The sequence below is a fragment of the Heptranchias perlo genome, chromosome 3 (assembly GCF_035084215.1).
Source record: "Heptranchias perlo isolate sHepPer1 chromosome 3, sHepPer1.hap1, whole genome shotgun sequence".
Lineage (NCBI taxonomy): Eukaryota > Metazoa > Chordata > Chondrichthyes > Hexanchiformes > Hexanchidae > Heptranchias > Heptranchias perlo.
The window spans coordinates 58,574,862-58,592,045 of record NC_090327.1 but is presented as its reverse complement, the minus strand read 5'-3'; the positions used below and the strand labels follow the sequence as shown (position 1 = coordinate 58,592,045).

At 40.9% G+C, this 17,184-nt stretch overlaps 1 protein-coding gene across 5 annotated transcripts in view; it reads left to right on the top strand.

Moving 5' to 3' along the window:
- LOC137314431 (coiled-coil domain-containing protein 178) overlaps nucleotides 1-17,184 on the top strand; it is a 363,911-nt gene that overhangs the window by 318,406 nt on the left and 28,321 nt on the right. For 4 of the 5 annotated variants that reach the window (XM_067979795.1, XM_067979798.1, XM_067979787.1 and 1 more), the window contains one exon: nucleotides 9,811-9,945. The exons of the other annotated variant lie outside the window; for it this stretch is intronic. In XM_067979795.1, coding sequence (XP_067835896.1) covers nucleotides 9,811-9,945 — 135 coding nt within the window. The remainder of the gene's footprint in view (nucleotides 1-9,810; nucleotides 9,946-17,184) is intronic. 5 annotated transcript variants of the gene reach the window in all.

Below are 17,184 nucleotides of genomic sequence, written 5' to 3'. Positions count from 1 at the left end.
CCACAGCATGGGAAACACGCTGAGGAGAGTCCAAAATCACATCCCTGCTAAAATCTCTTCCCAATGAGGTGTGTCAACGACCTCAAGTACCTCCCTAACTATCTAAACTGTCATCCTGCCGGCTTTAATTGCCGGTGGGAGTCCCGCATGCAGGAGCTGCGCGCACACCGATTCACGTCATTGGGGAACCCAGAAGTGGGCGGGTTGGAGCCGGGCTCAGACCCGCTCCGGGATTCCCCAGTTTTAGGAACCGTCCTGCCACGAATGCACCCGTTCGGCCATCCTAAAATTGACTCCAGGGTCTTTCAAGTAAAAGATGATTTTAAGACTTATATCAGGAAATTCTTCTTCACACAAAGAGTGTTCAATGTAGAAGAATAAGAGGTGATCTCATTGAAACATACAAAATTCTTACAGGGCTTGACAGGGTAGATGCAAGGAGGATGTTTCCCCTGGCTGAGGAGTCTAGAACCAGGGGTCACAGTCTCAGAATAAGAAGTAGGCCATTTAGCACTGGGATGAGGAGAAATTTCTTCACTCAGAGGGTGATGAATCTTTGGATTGCTTTACCCCAGAGGGCTGTGGAGACTCAGTCATTGAGTACATTCAAAACAGAGATCGATAGATTTCTAGGTATTAAAGGCATCAAGGGACATGGGGATGGTGCAGGAAAATGGCATTGAGGTAGAAAATCAGCCATGATCTTGTTGAATGGCGGAGCAGATTCGAGGGGCCGGATGGCCTACTCCTGCTCCTATTTCTTATGTTCTTACTAGAGCCTCCCCCCCAATCACCTCAAGAGCACCCCCACCACCAATTGACTACTAGGGAACATTCCCACAGGTGCCCGGCTGCGGCCTCCTGACGCCGAATCATTGCTCCCGCCCGTCGACCAGGTAGTGGATCGGGCCAGGTTTGGACAGGACTCCGGGAGAATGTATGCAAATGAGGCTTGGCCGTTAAGATCGACTGGGCCTCTACGTCCCCGGACTACCCAAGTTCGCCACCCATTTTGAGGTTTGCGCACACCATACCTGTCCCCCCCTTTAAAATCGGGGCCTTAGATGTTACAGTGGGGGGACTTTAGAATGCTTCTGGATAGATCAATTAAGATGGGCGGAATGGCCTTCCTCGGCCATAATTAATGTGATCTTGTGAAGTGAACATAAATACCAAAAGATTTTATAGATAGTGTGCAGTTTAAAGTCCATAATGTTAGCATGTTTGAAGTCTAGGTACCAGTAAAAATATTGAAATCTGTAAAACAAAATGTGAATATATAGAATATATTTATCGCTCTCTTTTATATTGAAATCATTCATTTTCTGAGTTATTACATTAAAATGGAGCACCTTGTTTGCAGATTTCTGTTCAATTTCCAGAGCATCACAACTCTGAGTGCATATTTTCATATTTAGTCTTTAGCAGATTCTTCTTTTATCTAAGTATATCCATCTTCATGAACGTAACAGCTGAACAGGAGTACTCTCTCTATTCCTGCTGAAGAAGAAGCCAGATTATGCAAGACTGTATTGATGCTGTTCTTAACTCAGTTAACCAGCAAACTGGAACCCCACAAATATAAAAAAGCCTCTTTTGAGAAGGAAAGAAGATCGTACGGATGTAAATGTACTTCTCAGATACTGATGCACACAGGCTTTTTAAGTCAAGTGGCTGCAATGTGATGTTGTAACTGACTTATGGGTGGCATTGGAAGGCATCAGTAGTCTTGTTGTAAGTGGCTTCTCAACAGGCAGAAACTATTCAGCCATTACAGGTGTTTAAATTTTGTTTCCTGTATTTAATGTTGTCTAAATGTAGTGAGTGAACTTGCATAAAGGAGACGGATAGTTAAATTGTATGTAATTTCATAATTGTTTGCATTAATAGGACTCACTGTATGTGCCTATTTTCTTGTTATGGTAGTCCACCCTAGCTGTGCTCTCAAACAGTTAGTTACAGGCCCTGTGAGACTCAGTGTTAAAATACTGTTTTCTGCTTGAATCGTAGTCACTTATTTCATTAATTGATATATAGATTTTTATTGCTTTTTTTGTGTTAGAATCCGTTTTTTTTGTCACATAGAAATTAAGTTTATGTGCAGTAACAGGCTAATAAGTCAGTAGCTTCAGTTGCTTGTTAAAGTCAAGCATGTGTCTTTGTTTCATGTTACTAATGATGTGGAACCATGGAGGCCCAAGTATATTTCGCTTGGACGATGTGGGAGCGAATACTGAAAGCTCATTACTTGGCTCCCCATTGGAATCCTGCAGGAGTCTGCTCATTGAAAAGACTGTGGGGGCTTTGACAGAATTATTATACTGAATATTTTTAGACTCATTAACTATATTACCAAAGCAAAACATCTCTTCCCTAACATGCAGATTTGCTGAAGCTATAGCAACTTTGCTTTAGTTATTGCAGTAAGGATAATGCTGTGCCTGAAAGACAAAAAAAAATTGTGCCTAAATGTTTTAATTTACGACCAAAGTCTCTCAGCAGTTTGGTTTTCAATTAACTCTTCTGTCAATGACATGATTACTTTGTCCTTAACTGTTTAGTTGATCTGTATTTTGTATTATAATGTGTATATAGTCATATTTAAAGACAAATGACAAAGATGCTACAAGCAACTGTTTGTATTCCACTAAATTTTAGTAAAATAATTTTATTGATCTTTTATCTGCTATTACAGAATATTTAAACTAGCAAATTATGAAGATAATAAGTAATTACTGCATAAACATGGTGGTATTTGTTTTCAATGGATTATGTGCAGATATGACTAATACTTTTGTGTTATTACACAACCTAGCAATTGTACTATTTGAATAATTGGAAACATTATTAGGGAAACTGTTCCAATAGCCCCAGTCTACATATGTAAATTGGCTACTGTTTATATAATTAATGTGTTATCCCGAATAATACAATGAAAATACCCTTCAAATTTCACAAAGACATGATGTGATTTTTGAGTTGAAGCAAAAAGCATTTATTTAATTGCATATATAAATTATGACAATTTAACATAATTCATTAATGAGCTCTCCGTTTTAGCACAGCAGGTATACTGCCATTTTCATAAAGATAAATCCTAAGGTTTTTATGTGTTGGGGAAAGTCTTTTGTGGTTAAGCTCATTTACATATACAAATACTTCAGCTTTGCATATTTGGTACGTAATTGTTAATGCTCAAATATGTTTTCTAATCCTGGGCCATATTTTGATTTAATAATTGATGGTAAATAATTAGCACAGGATCTGTTTACACATCTGAAGATGGCATGACTTGTAATTTTGCTAGCCAGTCCTTGTTTTATGTAGTCTTATTCCTACCATCAGGAAAATATGCTACAGGTGGGCAAAAATTACTTTTAATGACGTTATTGTACAAATGCTTAAAAAACTCATAGTAGATTTCTTTCTCCCACCCTTTTAAAGGAAACATTAACCCATTCAGTGCTGACTGTAATTTCTACCCTAGCTCTTGAAACTTTCACGCACTGCTTCCTTATCTTATAGAACACAAAGCTACAGGTCATGTAAAGTGGTAATGTCTAATATGTGCTCTATATAAAAACCAAGCTGTCCCGAGAGTAGTTTGCATCCAGGCCATACTTCTCAGCCAGAAGAATGTCTTCCCCCATGGACATCTCAACAACAACAACAACTTGCATTTATATAGTGACTTTAACATAGTAAAACATCCCAAGGTGAGTCACAGGACCGTAATCAGACAGAAATTGATACTGAGCAAAAGAAGCAGACATTAGGACAGGTGACCAAAAGCTTAGTCAAAGATATAGGTTTTAAGGACCATCTCAAAGGAGGAGAAAGAGGTTGAGAGATTTAAGGAGGGAATTCCAGAGCTTAGGCCTAGACAGCGGAAGGCATGGCCGTCATTGGTGGAGCGAAGGAAGAGGAGGTGCTCAAGAGGCCAGAGTTGGAGGAACTCAAAGATCTTGGAGGGTTGTAGGGCTGGAGGAGGTTACAGAGAAAGGGAGGGACGAGGCCATGGAGGGATTTGAACATGAGGATGAGAATTTTAAAATCAAGTAATTCTATGTAATTCTACGGGGCGTTGTCGGACCAGGAGCCAATGTAGGTCAGTGAGCACAGGGGTGATGGGTGAACGGAACTTGGTGCAAGTTGGGATTCAGGCAACAGAGCTTTGGATGAGCTTAGGTTTTTGGAGGCTGGAAGATGAGAGGCTGGCCAGAAGAGCAATCTGGATTGGGCCAGTCTGGAGGTAACAAAAGCATGGATGAGGGTTTTAGTGGCAGATGGGCTGAGGCAGGGGTGGAGATGGGTGATATTACAGAGATGGAAGTAGACGGTCTTTGTGATGGAGAGGATTTGGGGTCAGAACGTCAGCTCACGGTCAAATAGGACACTGAGGTTGCGAATAGTCTGGTTCAGCCTGAGACAGTGGCCAAGGAGGAGGATGGAATCGGTAGCTAGGGAAAGGAGTTTGTGGCTTCAATCTTCCCAACTTTTAATTGTAGGAAATTTCAGCTCATCCAGGACTGGATGTCGGACAAGCAGTCTGACAAATCAGAGACAGTGGAGGTGTCGAGAGTAGAGTTGCCAAGGTGGAGCTGGATGTCGTCAGCGTACATGCGGAACCTGGCATTGTATTTTTGGATGATGTCACCAATGGGCAACATGTAGATGAGAGGTAGGAGGGGGTCAAGGATAGTTCCTTGGGGGACTCCTGCGGTAACTGTGCGGGAGCGGGAAGAAAAGCCATTACAGGAGATTCTATGACTATGACTGGATAACTAAGGGTGGAACCAGGCGAGGGCAGTCACACTCAGCTGGACAATGGAAGACAGGTGTTGGAGGAGGATAGTTTGGTCAACTCTGTCAATGGCTGCAGGTACTTCGAGAAGGATGAGGCGTTCTGTTCCTTGGTCAAGCCACTGGGAAACAGACACACTTTAGCAGTGCAGGAAAGGACAATGCTCGCAGCCTTCCGAATATTCTACTCTTACCTATTCGATTCACTCCACATGATATCAAGAAATGGCTGAGCACACTGGACACAGCAAAGGCTATGGGTCCCAACAACATCCCGGCTGAAGTGCTGAAGACCAGTGCTCCAGAACTAGCCGTGCCTCTACCCAAGCTGTTCCTGTACAGCTACAGCACTGGCATCAACCCGACAATGTGGAAAATTGCACAGGCATGTCCTGTCCACAAAAACTAGGACAAATCCAACCCGGCCATTTATTGTCCTATCAGCCTGCTCTCAATCATCAGCAAAGTAATGGAAGAAGTCATTGACAGTGCTATGAAGCAGCACTTACACACCGATAACCTGCTTACCGATACTCAGTTTGGGTTCCGCCAGGAACATCCGGCTCCACACCTCATTACAGCCTTGGTCCAAAAGAGTTAAATTCCAGAAGTGAGGTGAGAGTGACTGCTCTTGGCATCAAAGCAGCATTTGAACGAGTGTGGCACCAAGGAGCCCGAGTAAAACTGAAATCAATGGGAATCAGGTGGAAAACTCCCCAGTGGCAGGAGTCATACTTAGCACAAAGAAAGATGGTTGTGGTTGTTGGAGGCCAATCATCTCAGCCGCAGAACATTGCTGCAGGAGTTCCTCAGGGCAGTGTCCTAGGCCCAACCATCTTCAACTGCTTCATCAATGACCTTCCCTTCATTACAAGGTCAGAAGTGGGCTTGTTCACTGATGATTGCACAGTGTTAAGCTCCACTCGCAATTCCTCAGATAATGAAGCAGTCCAGGTCTGAATGCAGCAAGACCTGGACAACATCCAGGCTTGGGCTGATAAGTGGCAAGTAACATTCGCGCCAGACAAGTGCCGGGCAATGACCATCTCCAACAATTGTAAACAATTTTACAACACCAAGTTATAGTCCAACAATTTTTATTTGAAATCTACAAGCTTTCGGAGGCTTCCTCCTTCCTCAGGTAAATGTCAAGAGCTCCTGAGGAAGGAGGAAGCCTCCGAACGCTTGTAGATTTCAAATAAAAATTGTTGGACTATAACTTGGTGTTGTAAAATTGTTTACAATTGTCAACCCCAGTCCATCACCGGCATCTCCACATCATCTCCAACAAGAGAGAGTCTAACCATCTCCCCTTGTCATTCAGCAGCATTACCATCGCCGAATCCCCCACCATCAACATCCCGGGGGTCATCATTGATCAGAAACTCAACGGGACCAGCCACATAAATGCCGTGGCCACTAGAGCATGTCAGAGGTTGGGTACTCTGTGGCGAGTGGCTCACCTCCTGACTCCCAAAGCCTCTACACCACCTACAAGGCATAAGTCAAGAGTGTGATGGAATACTCTCCACCTGCCTGGATGAGTTCAGCTGCAAAAACACTCGAAGCTCAACATCATCCAGAACAAGGTAGTTCGCTTGATTGGCAGCCCATCCACCACCTTGAACATTCACTCCCTCCACCACCAGCACACCATGCCTGCAGTGTGTATTATCTACAGAATGCACTGCAGCAACTCGCTAAGGCTTCTTCAACAGCACCTCCCAAATCCACAACCTCTACCACCTAGAACATAAGAACATAAGAAATAGGAGCAGGAGTAGGCCAATCGGCCCCTCGAGCCTGCTCCGCCATTCAATAAGATCATGGCTGATCTGATCCTAACCTCAAATCTGAATTCATGTCCAATTTCCTGCCCGCTCCCTGTAAACCCTAATTCCCTTTACTTCTAGGAAACTGTCTATTTCTGTTTTAAATTTATTTAATGATGTAGCTTCCACAGCTTCCTGGGGCAGCAAATTCCACAGACCTACTACCCTCTGAGTGAAGAAGTTTCTCCTCATCTCAGTTTTGAAAGAGCAGCCCCTTATTCTAAGATTATGCCCCCTAGTTCTAGTTTCACCCATCCTTGGGAACATCCTTACCGCATCCACCCGATCAAGCCCCTTCACAATCTTATATGTTTCAATAAGATTGCCTCTCATTCTTCTGAACTCCAATGAGTAGAGTCCCAATCTACTCAACCTCTCCTCATATGTCCATATTTAGGGATGGGCACTAAATACTCGCCTTGCTAGCGACACCCACATCCCAAGAATTAATTTTTTAAATATATTACTTAGTAATATACATCTAGACTGGCAAAATTCCTGCTCTGGGACAAGTCAGAGTGTGACTGTCAGCAAGACTGAGGTTTAAATTTGCATCTTCTTATTGAAAGTGCATTGCATTATAGTTGAAGGCCAACCAATAAAGGCTACATTTTCATAAGTGGCCAGTAAATGCAATTATCCGGACAATTGTCTTCTCAATAGTGAAAATTTGTTGGTAGAACTCTAATTTGTTAATCTCTAGAAATAGTCTAAAATATCAACATGGATTACCTAGTTTCAGATTTTGAGACCCAAGGACAAACTACTTCTACAAAAGCTAAAAAAAAAGTCAGTTGCTTTCTGATTTTATTGTTGTAGTTGGCAGATGGTTATTGCGACCTGTACCTCAATCTGCTTTCCTATAAGCTATATATTTTACATCTATAAGTTTTTCACAAGGGCAGTGATAGGAGAGCATTGGCTAGTCGAGTCTCGAGGCAGCAAAAACATGCACGAGGGATTCAGCAGCGGATGGACTGAGGCAGAGAGGAGTAATATTACAGAGATAGAAGTAGGCGGTCGTTGTGATGGACAGGATATGGGGTCGGAAGCATAGCTCAGGGTCAAATAGAACACTGAGAGGTTGTGAACAGTCTGGTTCAGCCTGAGACAGTGACCAAGGAGGGAGATGGAATCGATAGCTAGGAAACGGAGTTTGTGGTGGGGTCACAGACATTAGCTTTGATCTTCCCAATGTTAATTGGAGGAAATTTTATCTCCTCCAGGACTGGATGTCAGACAGTCTGACAACACATTGAAAGTGGGAGGGTTGAGAGAGATGGTAGGGCTTTGCTATAGTATTCTGTCTAATACAGTAGGGTTACCTCACAAAAAACAATGTGATCCTTTCAAAACTCAACCTATTAGAGCTTCCACTACCAACAGGCAAATCTGACCAAAAGGAACAGTCATGTCCTCCAGCAGCTAGGGCAATGTAACACACTGGTTAGTCAGCTGAAAATAGATCTAAAAAAAAACAAATTTCACACACATCTGATCAAAGTCCCATCTTGGACTCATAAGGAATTTAAAATTGCATTCACACAGCATGAGCCGAGTACTTTATAATCATGCTTTAAATCTAACTTTAAAACTCTTTGCATGTTTTTTTTAATGAACACTTGTTTTGCTCAAAAAATCTATTCAAGATCCTTTTACTTTTTTTGAACTGCAATAATGTACTGGATTACTATAAGTAAATAAAGGCACATCGATATTTGTACAGAAGTGCATCTTTTTATCTTGCAAATCAGTGCATTTACAATTTAGAATCAATGATATACAGTGAAACCTGTAATTTAGAGACACCTAAGGGACTTACATCAGGTGTCCTTTATTTGCAGGAGTCCCTATTTTCAAAATGGTCATTGAATTATTTGGAGGTGTCCCTTTGTACAGGTTTCACTGTACTAGACATCTTTGATATTCAGTTGCTAAATCTGTGGTCTGCTTAGCCACACAGCAAAAAGATGCTATCACATTGGAAATAAACTTGTTTGTCTCAAACATCGTTCCAATGTTTCAAAAATGCTGGTGGAAATTACATATATAACAAAGGAATAGCAAATTTGTAAAATATTTGTACTCTGACAGTCAATGTATGTTTTCTGCTAAATTGCATGATAGGCCATCTTTAATTTTATTTTAGCTTATTGTTTTTCTATCAATGGATTTACATGATGTCATGCTTACTAATCTTTCTCAGTTTTCGCTGTTGAGTGCTTTGAATGCCTTGCGTTAATCTGACAGCAAATAATGTGACAACATAAATCAATCAATGTGCAGAAATATTCTTACAAAAATACATACTTTTAATTTAATTAATTTATCTAATATCTAAAACTGGCTGAAGTTTGTGCAAGGCATTTGTTTTTAAAACCACTGTTTGTGGTTCACATGTTATGAATAATTTTTCCAAACCCATGATATGATATAGCTCTGATTAGGTACCCAACAAGTCAAATATCTTTTATATTTTACCATATATCCTCATAACTTCCACTTATTATTGGATATAAAAGGTTATTATGAGGTATTGATCTTAGTGGGACTGAAAACAGACAGTTGCATTTTGTTTTTTTTAATATAGTAAGGTAGATGGAGGATGAGTTTTTCTGGAAATTTCTTTCCTGTTATTGTTCTCCTAGAGCAGCTGATGGCTGCTTAATGCTCTTTAGTTTTGTCATGCTCTAAAGCACATGCTGCTAGGCCATGATAAGCTTTACAGGAATAAAAACAGCTAACACGTCCATCAAAGTATTTTAATTTTACATCTTAAAAGTTTATGTGGGGCCAATTTATGCAGTTTAAATAGCATCAAAGGCTTCTTGCTTTCAAACAAAAGGGTAAAATAAATCCTCAAGCTGCTTTTATGGAACTGAGAGAAACAGAAATGTTTTACTCATCAGCTTTGCAGTCACTGGTTTGCCTCAGCTAGAACAAAACTGCTGAAGCATTTAGAGAAAATTAACCCCCCATCCTAGCAGCCAGATGTGACTGGATTCTGATGAATGCACATGAGTGGGCTGAAAAATCAAGAGACTGTGAAATTCCTGTCAGGCCTATACAGTACAGAATGGGCTATTGACTGCTTTCTGTATTCCCTCCATCATTCTTTTTGAACACTGCCATTAATTTCCCCTCCTACTCTGACTTTTTTTTTTAATCCCATCAGCTCTCTGCACTGCAAACCAGGATGCATCAGGCACTAGTGGAGTACTTCAAACAACAGGGCCTTTACAGCCAAGCAGTGCTGGCTACATCCCAGGCTGTCTCTCATGAGAATGCTCAGAAAATAATAGCTGTGCAGGTACGTTTTAAAGGGGTTAGGGAGGGATAATGGGATTAAGACTGAAAAGAAAATAATTGGAAGTGGATGCCCAGTATTAAAATTCAAACACATTATGGTGTAATTGAAATTTCATACATAGGAAAAAAAACTGCAAGAAAGATGTTGGTATTGTCTCCCGCCCTTTTAACTTATATAGCTACAATTAGAAATTCTTATTTTTATATTTATTTACGCATATAAAGTCCCTTTCTTTGTTTTTATAATACCTGTTATGCCCTGTTTACTTTCAGAAGATCTCTTTGTTTTATAATTATTTAAAGTAAGTATATAGACATTGCTATTTAGATGACTTTGATTTTTGGATGTGCATGCTAATTTGTAAAACTAATTTATCCCCTATTTATACCCTGTTTATTTTCATGAACTAAAAAATCTTAAGGTGCCACTCAACAAAATTTCTACCTATGTAACACAAACTTTTCAACTGCCCATTGAATATAATTCTACATTCCAACTTTTGTCCCTTCTCAAAAACAAGAGAAAATCAGTGCCTGATTTGGTTCCAGGCACAAATATGTGAGTAATGCAAAAAAAATACAATTATACTAATAATTGTTGCACTGTTTTTGAATCATTATATCTAGTATTTTGTTGCATTTTTGCAGCAACATATTTCAGAGTAGCCCTATATTTATGAATTGGACAGAATTTCATTGTGATTATGTTCATTAAACATTGCATTTCATCCCATGTTCATTTTAGTAATTGTGGATGTCTCATTACAGGAAAGATAATGATGTAATCAGTAACATGGTATAAGAAGCATTTTGCTGTTGCTAATTTTAAAACAATCAATGTGAATATCTCTGATATAATGTGAATGATTTGAGAACAGTTTTATCCACAATTTTGATTAAGTGGAGTCGTAAAATTACAAAAAGAACATAAAATGTGAAATTGAGCAGTAAGTAACAAATGGAAAAATTACTTCAAAACTCCACTAGCAGTTGCTATAACTGCAAAACAATAGACAGTTGTGTTGACTGGCCTGTGGTGCCACTGGAATGTCCCCTCACATCGCCCATCTGTTCAAATTCTGGTTTAACCAGCAGGAGATCTTTGCAAACATCGAGGTGGCATGCAAAAACTTCAAATCTCTCAAGCAGCCTCATCTTGAATTGCAAGATGACAATGTAGCATAAATTAAATTAAATATTTTAAAAATAATTATAAAATTTCACGTGACCCTCACATGAAAAAAAAAATTAGGTTTTTACTGACCTACTCTACTGGTGATGCAGGAAGAATGCATTTAGTGGGCAAGGTACTGAAAATCCATTATTTTACAATATTTGGCTATGAAGGGCAAAGGGGACCAATGCTCTGGGGAGAAGCAGTATAAAGTAATCTAATCTACCATCTCCTTAGATATACTGTGAAAAACAATAATTCAACAGTTCTCCTCCCTGAGAAAGCTTGCCCATCTGTTCGGTTTCTGGTTTAGCTGGCAGGAGATCTTTGATACTTGGGGTCCTGCCACATGGGGACTTATAGAAAGAAAACACCCACTTGGATGACATATCCAATAGATCCATCTTCAACTAGTTTTTGTTGAGCTGTGCACAGGGATACAGCATTCTTCATGGTCCTGGATGCTAATGTTAGTATTCAACATAATTAAAATCTAGTACTAGTTGGGGCATTTCACAATATTGAGCACTTATTCTATACGTGTGTATAGAAACTAAATGATGACTTGGCGTTTGTTGCTAAATATTCAGTTCACTTCTGGTTCTGGTTATTGTCTAATCAATGATGTTTGTTTTGGTATGTCTTTTTTTTGTTGGGTATGGATGGTATTATGTTACCTCCGGTACTTATGATGTTACCAATGAGCTGTAATTTCTAATTTCTTTTTTATATTTATTCACTAAAATGGTTTACTAGCATACTGATGCACACAATAGTAGAACGGCGATGGGTGCTTCCAATTTCCGTCATTTTTAAGTTATTGTTCTTGGCTGAGTTCTTAGGTAGTGTTGCAAACAGACTACCACATACTGTCCCATAGGCAGAGAAGGGAAATCAGGTAATTGACCCTAGCCCACTTTTGCACACTTACTACTGGGCAGAGAGTGGCATAGGCAGATTTGTGGCAAGATCAATTTCCCCCTCTCAACAAGAGGATTGGTGCACATAAAACCCCAGGAAAAGGGCAGGGAAGAAAACTAAATCTAAACAGTTACTTCAGTAAAATGGCCTGCATTGTTCTGTCAAGTGGTGACCTATTCTGGAATAATGCAATAATATTTAGAAAAATGCTACACTGTGCTTAATGATTAAGTGAAGAAAACAGTATTTTTCCATTTACCTTGGGGATATTGACCCACACTAGGGTACAGTTCCAAGGGCAGAGGCAGGCCTCAGTGCCTCACTTAAGTAGCCATTCTTCATATGCAACCCCTGCAGTGGGTGTCATTGGGCTGTTTGACTATGACAGCCTTTGGAGTTTAGTCTGATCCTTCCTTCACCCAGTGTCCGTAAACCTACAAACACATTTCTAGCGGGGTCAGTGACTAAGAATGAACTTGGATTTATAGAGTGCTTTTCACAACCTCAGGACGTCCCAAAGTGCTTCACTTTTTAAGTGTAGTCACTGTTATTGTGTAGGGAAATACAGCAGACAATTTGTGCACTGCAAGGTCCCACTAACAGCAGTAAGATTAATTACTAGATAATCTGTTTTACCGATGGTGGTTGAGGGATAAATATTGACCAGGACATCATGAAAACTCCCCTGCTGTTCTTTGAACAGTGCCATGGGATCTTTTGCATCCACCTGAGAATGTTTTAAAGTCTCATCCAAAATACGGCACCTCCAATAGTGAAGCACTCCCTCAGCATTGCATTGAAGTGTCAGTCTAGATTATGTGCTCAAGTCTCTGGAGGGGAGCTTGAATCCACAATCTTCTGACTTAGAGGAAGAATGCTACCACTGAGCCAAGGCTGGCACCAAAGGAACAGGAATGTTGAACAGTTTTCCATTCCTTACATGGTGATGCTGAGGTTAATTATTACACCCTCTTTGCCACCTTGGATTAAGTCAACTGACTCAGCGCAGAACAGCAGTTGAATTTCCTTTTCTATAATGCTGAGTACTACACCACACAGCACAGTTACCCACTGGTATAAGCTCAGGACAATAACTTTCTAAACCCTTTATACATAGACAGCATAAACTGTTTAATGGACAGATTATATCTCCCTCACTTCCCTAGCTATGTGAAGCATCGCTTGCAAGTTAAGCATTAATCACTCAGACCTCTTCAGTTTGTTCCTGATGCCACTTTCCAGGCTAGTAAACTGTCTGGAAAAATACCATTTCAGAGATACAAAATGAACTATGTTTTTGGTTTTGATATGATTTGAAAACTGTTGATTTTTTTTTTACAATTTGTAAAACATTGCCAGATATATTGCTGTAAGTATATATTGTACCATTTCACCTTTTAGCAGAACAAAATGCAGAAACTTCACCAAAGCAGCATTTTTTTTGAAAATCTCAACACGAAAAGCAAAGTTTGACTGTTGAACCAAATCACACTGCAGTAATATCAGGCTCACAGTACATTATTCCCCAGGTTCACGTCACAGCTCCTGCTTCTAGTTGCAGGCTATCCTTTCCTGCCTTCCAGCCTAAACGTGAGCACCAGCCTCGTTGTCTTTCAGTCTAGTGCCTTTTAGAATTAAAATTCTCTTTTACTTGCTCCAATAAGAATCAAAAATATATTTTTAAATAAAAATGGATATTTATTCCTCTTTATTTCTTTCTCTCTTTAATTCCCCCCACATCATCATCATTCAAACTGGAGAGCTCTACTCAATGAGGTTCAGAAGTGGCTTTTACAGTTTATAGTAAAAGTGCCCATACATTAGAAAGGTTGAATTTATAGACCAAATATGTACACAAAAGTTTTGATCCACAATGAACCTAGTGGCTCTGAATTCCATCATACTTAGATAATGTGGACATGGGCATGGATGGATTACCAACATTTTCTGACAATGCCAAATTATTGGGATTGGCAAACTATGAGAAAGAATGCAGAAGAGTGAAAGAGAAGGTAGATGGATTAGGGGAATGGGTAAATATGTGTCATTTCCTGACAAACTACTGAAGTGTATAATGAGGATTTGACTCTATAGCCCAGAAATCACTGTCAATGTAAAGCATTACACTGGTAGTGATACTGGCCAGCAAAGCCAAGAATCCGTCATATTGAACAATTCTCACCCAGTTTCTACCTGGCTCAAAATTCCTATAAACTTTGAGGGTACCATGCGCTATTGCACCTAAGCTGCGTGTTCAGCTTATGTGCATTGAGCCATGAATAATTGCTGCTTAAGGGGCCAGCCCACCAAATTCAAGCCTGGACACATCGCACGTGCAATGTGATCCTACTGCCCATATGAAAAAGGCATTGAAGCTAAGGAAGGTTCTCGCCTGTCGGCATTCTGAAAGAGACTGTAGTAAGCTGAGTTTTGGCTGATAGAAAGTCCTCTATGGTGGGGATTGCTTTCAGTTCTCCCCTAACACCTAAATTAGTGGAGGATGATGAGCAGAAGCAGATGGCTGCGAGAAATGTCAGATGGGACCAAAGATATACTGAATGGATATGCTTCTATGTCACCTATCACATCTATAGGTTCAGGCGCTGCTACCTAGCAATGACTCAGGTTTAGCAGGGAGGCAGTTACATGAGCTGTGCCAACTGCTTCAGGAAGGCCTGCAGACAACCACACTGGCAGTGGCGGTCAAAGTGATCACAGCATTCATTTTTTATAATTTCAGTTCCAAGGGTAGGGAGACATACTTTTTCAGTCAGAGGAGCCAGGATGCAAATAATTGAGGCTTGCTGTACGGCAAGCTGAGATAATGAAAAAACTTGCATTTATATAGAACCCTATCAATGGACTGGTCAGGTGGGCAGAAAAGTGGCTAATGGAATTCAACCCAGAGAAGGGTCAGGTAATGCATTTGAGGAGGGCAAACAAGGCCAGGGAATACACAATAAATGGAAGGATACTGAGAGGTGTAGAGGAACAAAGGGGCCTTGGAGTGCATGTCTACAGATCTCTGAAGGTAGCAGAACAGGTAGATAAGATGATTAAAAAGGCATATAGGATACTTTTCTTTATTAGCCGAGGCATTGACTATAAGAGCAGGGAGGTTATGCTAGAACTGTATAAAACAATGGTTAGGCCACAGCTAGAGTACTGCGTACAGTTCTGGTCACCACATTACAGGAAAGATGTGATTGCACCAGAGAGGTACAGAGGAGATTTACGAGGATGTTGCCAGGGCTGGAGAATTTTAGCCAGGAGAAAAGATTGGATAGGCTGGGTTGTTTTCTTTGGAACAAAGGAGGCTGAGGGGAGATTTAATTGAGGTATCTAAAATTGTGAAGGGACTAGATAGAGTGGATAGGGAGGACCTATTTCCCTAAGCAGAGGGGTCAGTGACCAGGGGCATAGATTTAAAGTAATTGGTAGAAGGATTAGAGGGGAGCTGAGGAGAATTTTTTTCAACCAGAGGGTGGGGGGGGTTCTGGAACTCACTGCCTGGAAGGGTGGTAGAGGCAGAAACCCTTAACTCATTTAAAAAGTACTTGGATGTGCACTTGAAGTGCTATGGACCAAGTGCTGGAAAGTGGGATTAAGCTGAATAGCTCTTTTTCGGCCGGCACGGATGAGATGGACCAAATGGCCTCCTTCTGTGCGATAACTTTCTATGATTCAATGATGATCACGTCCTCAGGGCTTTCAAAGCGCTATCCAAACAACAGATTATTTTGAAGTGCAGTCACAGTGGTAATGCAGGCAAACATGATAGCTAACTTGCATACAGCAAGGTCCCCTAAACAGCAAATGAACAGTTGACTAGATAATCTGTTTTTGGTGGTATTGGTTGAGGGAGAAATATTGATCAGGATACAGAGAAGTCCCCACTCTTCTTCAAATATTAGCATGGGATCTTTTATACCCACGAGAACAGGCACGTGGGCCTTGGTATAAGCTCTCAATGGAAAGACCTCACCTTTAACAAGTAACACCTTAGATTAGGTGCTCAAGTTCAGGAGTAGGCCTTGAACTCATAACCTTCTGAGTCAGAGATCAGGATATTACTAGCTGAGCCACATTGGCACTAAGTATACTTTTGGAAAAAGAATAGAGATTAGATGTAAACAAAAATTCTCAGTAGAGTGGCGGAATAGAGTAATCTAAAAATGCACATACACAGGCCTTTAAAAACAGCATTGCAGATGGAAAGTGCCAATAAAAATGGCATATGAGATTCGGGGTTTTATACAAAGGGTCATTGAAATGCAAATCAAAGAAGGTAATGGTGAATCTGTACAAACCATTTCTTAGGGCAAAGTTGGAATACTGTGCACTTTTTTGGGCTCATCATTATAGAAAGGTTATTGGAGTCATTTAAAAGATACAACAAAGATTAACCAGAATGATAGCAGAAGAGAGAAGGTCTAAGTCTAGAATATTTTTTTTTTACTCGTTCATGGGATGTGGGCGTCGCTGGCAAGGCCGGCATTTATCGCCCATCCCTAATGCCCTTGAGAAGGTGCTGGTGAGCCGCCTTCTTGAACCGCTGCAGTCCGTGTGGTGGAGGTTCTCCCACAGTGCTGTTAGGAAGGGAGTTCCAGGATTTTGAACCAGCGACGATGAAGCATCGGTGATATATTTCCAAGTCGGGATGGTGTGTGACTTGGAGGGGAACGTGCAGGTGGTGTTGTTCCCATGTGCCTGCTGCTCTTGTCTTTCTAGGTGGTAGAGGTTGCGGGTTTGGGAGGTGCTGTCGAAGAAGCCTTGGCGAGTTGCTGCAGTGCATCCTGTGGATGGTGCACACTGCAGCCACAGTGCGCTGGTGGTGAAGGGAGTGAATGTTTAGGGTGGTGGATGTGGTGCCAATCAAGCGGGCTGCTTTGTCCTGGATGGTGTCGAGCTTCTTGAGTGTTGTTGGAGCTGCACTCATCCAGGCAAGTGGAGAGTATTCCATCACACTCCTGACTTGTGCCTTGTAGATGGTGGAAAGGCTTTGGGGACTCAGGAGGTGAGTCACTTGCCGCAGAACACCCAGCCTCTGACCTGCTCTTGTAGCCACAGTATTTATATGGCTGGTCCAATTAAGTTTCTGGTCAATGGTGACCCCCAGGATGTTGATGGTGGGGGATTCGGTGA